Source organism: Microcebus murinus, chromosome 9, assembly GCF_040939455.1.
Source record: "Microcebus murinus isolate Inina chromosome 9, M.murinus_Inina_mat1.0, whole genome shotgun sequence".
Classification (NCBI taxonomy): domain Eukaryota; kingdom Metazoa; phylum Chordata; class Mammalia; order Primates; family Cheirogaleidae; genus Microcebus; species Microcebus murinus.
In genome coordinates, this window is record NC_134112.1 from 75498093 (window position 1) to 75509768 (window position 11676).

Below are 11676 nucleotides of genomic sequence, written 5' to 3' on the forward strand. Positions count from 1 at the left end.
ATATTCAATTAAGGAGAATCATCTTAACAATATTTTCATTTATCAACATGATATTTTTATGTATTTGGGCCTAATTCTTTGCTCTTCAATTCAGTTTAATAATTTTCTCCATACATTTATTGTACTCTTTAAGTGTATTTTTTGAGACCCTGGAGTTTTTGTTGCTGTTTTGTTGTTGTTTACAGTTGGGTTCTTTTTTGTTCTAATACATTTTCTAATCACCCATAGCCAATGAATAACAATGTTATTGATTTTTTATATATGTTAATTGAACTCTAATAAGAGATAATATTCTCACTTTTGTTTCTCTTGATGTTCTTTGTAGACAATCATATCAATATGCAAATCCTTTTCTATTAATACCATTATACTTTTTTTATAGTTTAACCCAATTTTCAATATAATGTTGAATAATAGTGTCAATAGCAGATATTCCTTATCTTTTCTTGAATCTACTATGAAAATTTCCAAGTTTAAGTTTTATGTATGATATTTGTTTTATGGTACATACCTTCTATAAGGCTAAGAAATCTTCCTTCTATCCCTAGTTTACTGAGAGTTTTTGTTATGAGCAATTTAGACTTTTATTGACTACTTTTTATGTCTCTATTGAAAGGGTCACATAATTTTTATACCTAAATATATTCATATTTTATAATGTTAAATCATCATTTCATTTTTGTAATGAACCTTATAAACTCTATTTGATCGGTATATGAGGGAAATCACATTGCTGGATTAAGTCACTGATATTTTAAATAGGATTTTATTGATTTTGGCCTATAAATGTCTTGTACTGCCCTTGTACTATTTGGTATCGAAGTTATATTTGTTCAATATGGTAGTTGGGTTAGTTTTCCACCTGGATTTTTATTAACACTTGGAATTTTCTGTTTCTTAAAAATTTGGTAAAACCTCACATTAAATGCTTTTGAGCCTGGTTATATTTTGGAGGTGAGATTTTAGGCAACTTATTTGATTGCTTAATGGATATCTTTAACAAATTTATTTAATAGTCTTGTTGGATTTTTCATTTCTTTTTGAGTGAATTTTAGTGCTCAGTACCTATTAATATTTCTTCTTTAATGATTGTCTTTTCATATTTATACTTCATTGTCATTTATTAATTTGTAGGGGTTCTTGATGTCTTAAATGTCTGTTAAAAAAGTTGTAAATGTCTTCAGTCTCTTTAATCACACAGAGATTTTATAACCAATTTATTTTTTTCTTTACGAGTTCTACAAATTATGTTTTTACTTAAGAAGTCCTTCTCTATCTTGAAATCATCAAAAAATACTTTCTGATATGAGTATTTTCTTATAATAGTTATAAAGCTTTGCTTTCATCTTTAATTATTTCATCCATCTTCTTTTTTTTTTTTTTTTTTTAACTGCTTCTTCACTAGAGAGAGGACCGTCTTCAATATATTTTAGTGTTTGAGTTATGGTAGAGATCTAGTTTTATTTTATTTTTCTGTGTGATTAAACAGACTAAAGATATTTGCAACTTTTTAAACAGACTGTAGACTTACATTCAAGACATCAATGTTCCTTAAAAATTAATAAAATTCACAGTCTTATAGAAATCAAGGAAATGCAAGTCAAAACCGTGATATACCATTTTTATCTAGCAGACTGTCAAAAACTAAACACTAATGAATCCTAATTTTCTGTAGAAACCCTCACATATGTGCACATTAAGAAACATGGAAGAGATACTCATGGCTACAAAGCTTGAAATAAAACATTGGAAATTACCCAAACATTCAGTACTTGGGGAATAGATAAACAGAATCTAGATTATTCTTGTAATAGAGTACTAAATAACAGTATCTTATCTTAGTTGGGTCCTGTGTGTGTGTGTGTGTGTATTTGAGTGACTTATATGAAATAACATATATATATATATGTATATATCCTATATATATTTTTAACTCCCTTGCTCAGCTCCTGAGTCAATCAAATATACAGCAGAGTGACTATTCTACAGCCCTAAAGCAATGCAACAGGGAAAAGAACAGAACTTCTTCCATCATCCCTGGTAAGTAATGTTGAATCTTGAAAAAACTTTTTCTTTACAACAAAATCCTTATAGACAATTTAGCAGTATTTTTATTACTATGCCTTCAGACAAATGCTGTACATTCGGATTTTTCTATATGGCCAATATGTAACTGTTGAAAAGGACTCATAAACTCTTGAAGTTTCATCTAAGAATACAAAGTGAATAGAAAAATTAGCTTATAGATCAGAGACACTCAACTTGAGAAATGCAACTGTATTTTACATTTGGCAGTCAGGGAAGAATGGTACAGTGCTGTGAACATGACTGTTGACAGTGAATGTTCTGTATTCCAGTGGAAAGATCGAGGGTTGGCATTTCGTCCCTGAGTGGGGAAGGTACAGACTACATCAATGCCTCCTATATCATGGTAAGTCAGAGAAGTCACGGGGGAGACTGCCTGCTACCTTGTGTTAGGGGAATGAAAATGAGAGTGGGCGGCCTGCAGCACAGACTGCAGACACAGGCAGCACCACTGGTGGCTGCAAGCCCCCAGTCCACAGCAACAATAGAATAACAGCATTCCTTGATGCTTTTATGTGTGCTGGGACTGAAGAAACCTTAAGCAAGACACATGAGTAAATGCAGAAACCCAAACTCACCATTCAGGGCTGATGAATAGACATAAAACTTATACTTGCCCATCTAAGAGGCTTCATTTCATTTACCAAGGCAGAGCCCCTGAGCAAACCCACATGCACCAGCTTCAGCAAAGCCCAATCTCACTGACATTACCACTCCAGGTTTGCAGCACAGTTCTCACCCTGCAAACTGGGCTCACTAGGGACCTGGATTTCTAAAGATACAACACTTTCATTCTGTATTTAGGGCTTCTATGTGAGGGACAAGTGCCTTAGTACCTGTTGTATGACCTTCAATATCATTTTCAGGTCAATCAATCACAAAGCCTGACTTTCAGATGAAGGGGTCCTAATTCCTATTCCAAAATCTCTGCTCTATTTATCCAGAAAAGAAAATATTAAGGAATATCCATGTAGAAAACAGGGAGATATGTGATAGTGGTGTCTAAATACCACTGCAAATAAGCCCTTGAGGGATAGGAATGGGATCTAAAAGCAGAAGGGAGTAGGAGAGCCATGATTTTATCAAGTGACATCATGGAAATCATGAATAATCCAGTGGTACTGGATTCCAGGTTTCTGTAGCAAAATCTTCAAGAGGTGTCCCTAGTTCCTCTTTTGTAGAAGCAACCAAGGTGCCCGGACACCAAAGGTGTCCTGTTGTAAGTAGATAGAGGTGAATTTGGCATTCTGTCAGTGGGACTTGTGGAAAGTGAGAAATGTAAACTCTCCTGTAGATTTCTACTCTTTCTAGTACAGGATACACTTTCCATAAGCCATTTTGGTAACTATACTCCTAGTGAAGTGTTTTGGATCAAACTCTTTTGAGTTTTGCTATCAATTTAGCTAGTACAAAAGAATGCCAACAGGGCATCCACTGGCATGGATCCCTTGGGCAGTCTCACCATGAGAGATCAGATTGCAGCCTTGGCTTGAATGACAGGACCACAGTGTGAAAGTTTAAAAGTCCTAAATACTTACAGATCCTGGAGGGTACATGGCTCACCTGGGGGACACACACACAGAGGTTAGGGAGCACAAGCTTGTAGAGAGAGAAAAAGGACTTGGGGGCCAAGGCTGTTATTGAGTCTAGCCCATTGCCCCAACAGGTGTCCCAGGTTACTTTTAATTGGTGGGTTTAAAGCAAGTAAGCACACATTCCAGGAGGTCATGTAGTGACTGAGAAGCAGTCACTGTGCCCTATCTACACAAGACTGTGGTGTGAGGGTCAGCAGCACCAGTCAAGTAGGATGTTTCTAGCTGTTCCATAGTGAAGCAGTCATCAGGGAGCTTTATCAGGCAGATATCTGGATCAACCACATGAAAGAAGGAACTGGAGGTGGAGAGTATAGAACTGAAAACTGTGTCAAGGGCCCTCCTGGATGAGAATGTCCAACTTATATTTAAAAGGTAACATAAAATTTATAAGCATTCACTACAAAATGATAGGTAACCTTAAGTACTACACTTAACTTCTTAAGGTAAACTTGAGCATAACACTTAACTTCTTAAGCCTCAGTTTCATGACCTGTAAAGTGGGGAGGGCAGACAGATCACAGTTCCAATCTCATAGTATTGCCATGAGGCATAAATGACATGAGGAAGAAAACACTTAGTGCTATAGCTAGCATATAGAAAGTGGCTGGTAAGCATTGGCTATAATCATCAAATTATTATGTATAGATACAATTTACAGTTCAAAAGACTACTTTGACTTAAAGTCCATTAACTTATAAATGTTTATCTGCATCTTTAAAGGCAAATGCCAGGGCTCTTCTTATCTTCTCTTTGGTTTTGTAGGGTTATTATCAGAGCAATGAATTCATCATCACCCAACATCCCCTTCTCCATACCATCAAGGATTTCTGGAGGATGATATGGGACCATAATGCCCAGCTGGTGGTTATGATTCCTGATGGCCAAAACATGGTAAATCCCTAGGTCACTTTTAATATTTTCTTTACAGGAGAAATATCATGTCACAATAGCCAGAAGTCCAGCATACAAACAAGCAAAGTAATTTTGTTTTATACTAATAAACTAATGTTATTGGGGTCATACTTTGTCTGCTTTGGGCTTGGTTTGATTATACAATCTCCTAGGTCAAAGTGATGAATGATAGTTTAAAATGAAAGTAGCTTAAAATTAACTTTTACTCTATATACTTCTATTTACATTCTTTAAATAGTGTGTTAAGATATTTGGAGTTCTCTTAGTTTAAGGAGGTCTCTAGAAATTAAAAAAAAAAAAAAAAAAGACCGAGTTGGATGATTCCTAGTATAGCAAGGACTTTTTTAGTATAAGAAAATCAGGATAGCTCAGTCTCCTTTTTATTTGTGTTTAGAGAACTCAAAAACTAAAACAAAATAAATATTTAATTTAGGCTTTACATATATACTTAACTTTGATGTTCAGTTCTTGTCTATAAAGTTATACTGACCATTCCAAATGAAGTTAGAAATTGCTGAGCTCTTAAAATCAATTGAATCTTCTCTACTTGGTCCTTAGTTAGAGAAGCAACAAGTTTACCATTGTTATTGATAAACTAAGAGCCCAAAATAACAAGATAATAACAGTTTGGGGTTATAAGTATAATATTTTGTTCTGCATATCAGTCTGGTTGAGGATACCAGGAAGATTTTAAGAGTAAATGTTGAGATTCTAAGAAAAATTTGAGTTAAAATTTCTGTGCCAACTAATTAACTTTATTTCACAATCTGACTTATTAGACTTTTTATTAAAATCTAGACTCTTTGGCTTTTAATCCTCCAGGCAGAAGATGAATTTGTTTACTGGCCAAATAAAGATGAGCCTATAAATTGTGAGAGCTTTAAGGTCACTCTTATGGCTGAAGAACACAAATGTCTTTCTAATGAGGAAAAGCTTATAATTCAAGACTTTATCTTAGAAGCAACACAGGTAAGGATTTAAGTTAACAAACTTTTCACCTTAAACGTGTGGTAGACATATGCTGACTTAAGACTCTTTCCCAGAAAAAAAAGGATTCTGATTTTTCCAAATTGTGACAAATAACTCAAATAATTGATATTTCTTGTCAGTGTCATTTTCAAAATCTTATAGAATCATTAAACAATTAGTTATCATTGAACTATACCATTCCTGAATTCTACACACACAGGAAATCAAAGATTTCTCTTTTACTCCAAATCAGTGGCTAATAGGACTTAGGTTGAACATAAACATAGTAAAAAATAATGTTATTGACTCCAAAATTGTGTTTTAATACAAGCCCTTACCTTGTATTCTCTTAAGTGAAATGGGAAAAACACTACCTACCAAAACTGACTGTTCTCTATCAATGCAGAGAGTTGGTGAGTGATAAGTGAAATAATGAGCTGATAAGTGAAAAAATCCTTCAAAAACATGCACAACAAACAATGTACAATAAACTAGGATTATTTTACTAGACTCTTGGTTATGTAAAAAATACTGTTGTTATCTACAAGATAATATATTGTTCTATAAAACTCTTGGTTGTATGTAAGGTATTTATTATTGAATTATTTGCCAATAATTATTTATGTAGAGCTACAGTAAAATACTAAAAGATCCTAATAATGATGACTAAGGCATGTGGGTTGGAGTATTTTCTTAATCAGAAAAAGATTAAATCATGTTTTGGATGGTTTAAATGTTTCACTTTACCCCAATTCTGAAACTGGTAAACAATATATAGTATATAAGAAGATTCTGTGTTCTCTAGAATATTTGAATGACCAAAATTTATAAACTTGATAGTACAAATAAATTAATAATTTAAACAGTATACCAACGGAATAGTATCCTACTTGATTAAAGCAAAAATAATGAACATGCTGATTCTAGCTGCACTGATGAACAATGCGGCCTTAAGAGAGTGAACTTCCATTCCGTGTTTGTAAAATGAGGGGCAGAAACTAGAAGGCTCCTAAGGTCCCTGAGAGCCCTTACTATCCCATGCCCATTTCCACCTGCGATTGTTTCCTCTCAGATCTGCCATCTCTCATGCCTTTCTCCCATTTTTACCAGTTAGTAAGAAAGTTTATTATACGAATAATAATCAGTAGATATCCATTATCTTGTCATGCTCATTATCCTGACCATGTCTAATATTTTGCTTGGCCTTGGGAAACCAGCACAGCAGAAAATGAACTGAAGAATACACATTCATGATTGATCCCAGTTCTGCATGTCTCGTCTATGTAAATCAGCGGTTGTCGACACCTTGATCATCCAGGAACCTAACCCAGGGGTCAGCAGTATTTCTAAAACAATGGTCCAGAAAGAAGGAAAGACTAAAGTGAGGGATTCTATTAATTTCAGACATTTATAGGCACTTTCCCCCAAATCTCACAACATTTGAAGTTGGTATACAGGTGACGGTCTATGCTGTATTAGACCAGGGTTCATTTTATAGTATCCAGGAAGTTTGGATTAAACTGCTGGGATTAAACTCAAAAGCTAGGGCCTTTATTTATTTATGAGGGCTATTGTTTAACATTTATTAAATATTGAATATATTGAAATCTATAAAATATGTGCCAGGTATAAACTGATACAATAAATCACTGTGTACCTGTCACCGAGTTCAAGAAAAGCCTTATGTTTGAAGTCTTTCATGTGCTCCCTATTTCATTGTATCCTCTCCTCCTTACAGAAGTGGCCTCTTCCTGAATTAGTACTTAGTGCTCTCTTAGTTTACTTTATAATTTTACCTGTTGTCTTTGTTTTCCTGAAAACCATTTTGTTCACTTTTGAATATTTTTAAACTTTTTATGAATGATGGCATGTATATTTTTCAGAGATTTACTATTTCCTTCATTATTATTCTGCTGAAATTTATGCATATGATTGGGTATGGTGCGAATACATTTACTTCTACTGCTTAGCATTTCAGATTATAAATGTACTTTTTCTATTCTACAGTTGGGGTATTTCTTATTTATTTGTTGTCGTTTAATTTGGTTTGTTGCTCTTACTAATAGTGCCAGTACAAATAGTTTTAGACACATGCAAAATTTTCTCTTGGGTATACCTGAGAATTCCTGTGCTGGATCATTGTGTATGAGCATCTTCAACTTTATTCAACCACAGAGTGGTTCCAAGCTACCGTTCCATCTAGAGTGTGGAAGTGATCTGGAATCTCTACATCCTTGCTGGTGCTTGTGGTGGGAATGAAATGACATCACGTGGTGGTTTTAATTGCATTGCTCTTGTTAAAAGTGAAGTTGAATATCTGTACATAAATGTATTGGCCATTTAGTTTTCATCTTTTACAACATGTCTGTTTATGATTTGGGGCCATTTTTCTATTAGATTATTTATCATTTACTTACTGATTTACCAAAGGTCTATTTGTATTGTGGATACTAATCCTTTGTCAGCTACAAGTGTTGCACATACTTTCTCCCAGTTTGCAATTTGGCTTTTTTAACTTTCTTTGTGATCTTTTGTGGTAGAGTTTAATCAGTATGAATTTATTCATCTTTTCCTTTCTGGCTTTTATAAGAAATCTATCATTTAGTGTATTTAAGCAAATTCCCTTCTTATCCTGAAATCATGAAGATACTCTCTTACATCATTTTCTAAATGTTTTTTAGTTCCACCTGGAATTAGGTTTTTTTTTGTAAACAAGGGGCCTGTTTGGTTATTTTCCATGTAATGCTCATTGTACCGGCTCCATTTATGGGTCAGCAATATCAGTTCAGTCATAAATCCAGTTTCTATATATGTATGGGCTTGTTTCTAGGATCTTTATGTTATTCCCTTGGTCTGTCTTTCCATCCCCCTGCCAAAACAGCAGTGTCTTAATTCTTACAGCTTATAATAGTTATTAATATAAGATGAGCTAACTCACTGTTTTGTTTTTCTTCTTTAAGGAATATCTTGGCTGCTTTAGCCTTTTGCACTTCCATATAAAATTTAGGTTCTTCTACTTGTTTTTTACATGTAGCATATTGAGTACACTTTTGGGAACTGGGGGTCACAGGTTTAAGAGACTTCATTCACAAAGTCTGGTTAGTCACATAAGCAAGAATCTGAACTGGGACCATAGTTGGACCTAGATCTCCACCTCCTTGCCAGTATTTTTTCCCACTGTGTTGTGCAATTTCATTCTTCCCTTAGGTAAGCCTGAGGATTGGTGGTATTTGAAGAGGTTTATGCTATTTTCAAAATAAATTTTAACACTGAAGATTTATTTTTAAAATTTAAATTTAGTAGTGCAGACACATCTTTGGTACATGTTTCATGGTTTACTGGCATTGATATGATACACCCACACATAAGGTTTATTTTTAGGATAAAAAAAGAAATTACACTTTCTAATCCTGCTGAGTAAACCTATGCAATGGTAAATGCGGCATCACAACTACTTCTTCCTTCCATGACAGACGTGCTGCCACTACTAATGCTCATTCATGCATGCCATTCAGTTTCATTACCTTACTGTAATTCCTAATTTTCCCCAATTATTCCACCCATGATAAACTGTCACAAACCAATATTATTCTTCTAAAAACATTAAGTTTTCTTTCTTCTTACAGGATGATTACGTACTTGAAGTGAGGCATTTTCAGTGCCCCAAATGGCCAAATCCAGATAGCCCCATTAGTAAAACTTTTGAACTTATAAGTATTATCAAAGAAGAAGCTGCCAACAGGGATGGACCCATGATTGTTCATGATGAGTAAGTTCCACATATTAAACTGTTTCAAAACTGAGCATTCTTGGCCGGGCGCAGTGGCTCACGCCTATAATCCTAGCACTCTTGAGAGGCCAAGGCGGGAGGATTGCTCAAGGTCAGGAGTTCCAGACTAGCCTGAGCTCTCGCTACTAAAAATAGAAAGAAATTAATTAGCCAGCTAAAAATATACAGAAAAAATTAGCCGGCCATGGTTGTGCATGCCTGTAGTCCCAGCTACTGAGGAGGCTGAGGCAGAAGGATTGCTTGAGCCCAGGAGTTTGAGGTTGCTGTGACCTAGGCTGATGTCACAGCACTATAATCCAGGTGCCAGAGTGAGGCTCTGTTTCAAAAAAAAAAAAGAAAAAAACCTGAGCATTCTCTGGGTCTATGTATATTTCTACTGTGTTCAGACTAACCTAATGCTTTGGACTAACTGTGATGATTCAGCCATGGTGATTATCAGCTTCTTATCAGCAAAGTTAACATAGAACATTGTTTTTTTTACTTCATTTGAAGCCAGTGTTGAAAGCTGAAGATGAATTCATGATCATAGGAATCTGATCTTGCATTTTTATACTGAGAGCACTTTGTGTGATGAGTTAGTGCTTGGCCACTGGAATTTTACAGGAGCTAACCAGAGAGACATTTTTCAGTCATTGATCTCCTGAGACAAGGGTCAAATTGCTATGATTTTTATTTATCAGAAATAGGAGTCTTTATCCAATAAACCTTTCCAGGCCTCTTTTATAAACAAAAAATGCATATGCTTGAATTGTATACATATTGTATATGATACATAAGTATGTGTCTATGTCATTTTTTATTTAACGTCAGCCCCTTTCATAGTATAAAAAATAAGCAAATATTAAACTTATATAAAGCATGCCATTATTAATCTGAATATTTGGCAATGTTTCAAATTAAACCATAGTTTTAAGCATAAGACAGTAAAGAGAGACAATTAAAATTAACTGTTTTTACTGCAAAGTTGTCAAGGCTAGTTGCTCTGTGAATTCTACATGTGAGCGTTTGATGCAGCTGAATGGAATCTTTGTCCCTTTCCTTTGCTACAAGGCACGGAGGAGTGACCGCAGGAACTTTCTGTGCTCTGACAACCCTTATGCACCAACTAGAAAAAGAAAATTCCATGGATGTTTACCAGGTAGCCAAGATGATCAATTTGATGAGGCCAGGAGTCTTTGCTGACATTGTAAGTAATAAAGCAGTGAACCCAAATTTTCACTATTTGAAAAATTAGAAAATTTTCACTATTATTTTTTTCTTTTAAAGTACTACTTCCTTCCTAAAGGCTACTTTGTCATGTATCATGAAAGATCATATTGACTGATAACATTAGCATGTAGTTTCAAGCTGAATTACAAGTCCTTGGAACCAAACCAACAACCAAGCAATATTTAAAGTTTATCTTCCAGAAAATTGAAAGTTTAAAAAATTTTAAATCTCATGTGTGACTTTTTACACAACAGGGAACTTAGTGTAAATTGGGGTATTAGTGTAAATACCCCAATGAGATGCTTGGGTGAATGTACAAGTTATACGCTCACCTTTAGCTCATTGGTCTACATATGTATGCATGTATAAGGTCCATCTTCAAAACTCCAGCCCAAATCAGTTGATGGGACATCAAGGTAATCCTTGCACATATGCACTTCAAAGAAAACCATATTTAAAAATCTCATTCAAGCCAGTTGTGTCATATTAAGCTTGTCCTGGATGAAATTTATTTCTGGAGATGCGAATTTCACAAATACATTTAATGATGCACTGGATCACATATGGTCCTAATGGTTTTCCACTATGGTGCTAATAAACTGGCTTGGGTTCTTTGCTGCTGCCTCTCCCCAAACTGTCTGGGATGGCATCTGTAAGAGAAAAACTGCATCATTCTTCAATGAATCAATACTCTGAGACCACAGCAGAGCACACAGTCACCTTTACTCAAAGCAGAGCATAGGACCAATCAGGCTTATAGACTGTGAAATTCTTCTTCCTGGTAAACAGTGGGTCTTGAGAAAGGACTGCATTCTATGTGGGTCCCTGGGCTGGCAGCGCTGTCATTTCTGAGATCTCTCCATAAATAGACAGACCCAGTGGATTTCGTAACAACTCGAGAATGAATAAGAAGCTTATTTTGGATGGGTTACAGGTGCCTAATGCCAAAGGGTTTCCCCATAAGTTAACGGAACCCTGCCACATAACCATCAGATTTCATGGAGTAGACAAATAAGAATGAAGTGCTTATCACTGGCAAATGTATGTGGGCAATATTCTAGGTCAATGAATGTTCTCTAATTGAAAAGTTACCTTAATGTAATCAGAAGGGACATT

The 11676-nt window shown here is 35.0% G+C and overlaps 1 protein-coding gene across 4 annotated transcripts in view; it reads left to right on the forward strand.

The window, feature by feature from the left end:
* PTPRZ1 (protein tyrosine phosphatase receptor type Z1) overlaps positions 1 to 11676 on the forward strand; it is a 183634-nt gene that overhangs the window by 170759 nt on the left and 1199 nt on the right. For all 4 annotated transcript variants that reach the window (XM_020289754.2, XM_076006573.1, XM_076006574.1 and 1 more), the window contains 6 exons: positions 1947 to 2040; positions 2358 to 2431; positions 4443 to 4571; positions 5415 to 5561; positions 9188 to 9330; positions 10402 to 10537. In XM_020289754.2, coding sequence (XP_020145343.2) covers positions 1947 to 2040; positions 2358 to 2431; positions 4443 to 4571; positions 5415 to 5561; positions 9188 to 9330; positions 10402 to 10537 — 723 coding nt within the window. The remainder of the gene's footprint in view (positions 1 to 1946; positions 2041 to 2357; positions 2432 to 4442; positions 4572 to 5414; positions 5562 to 9187; positions 9331 to 10401; positions 10538 to 11676) is intronic.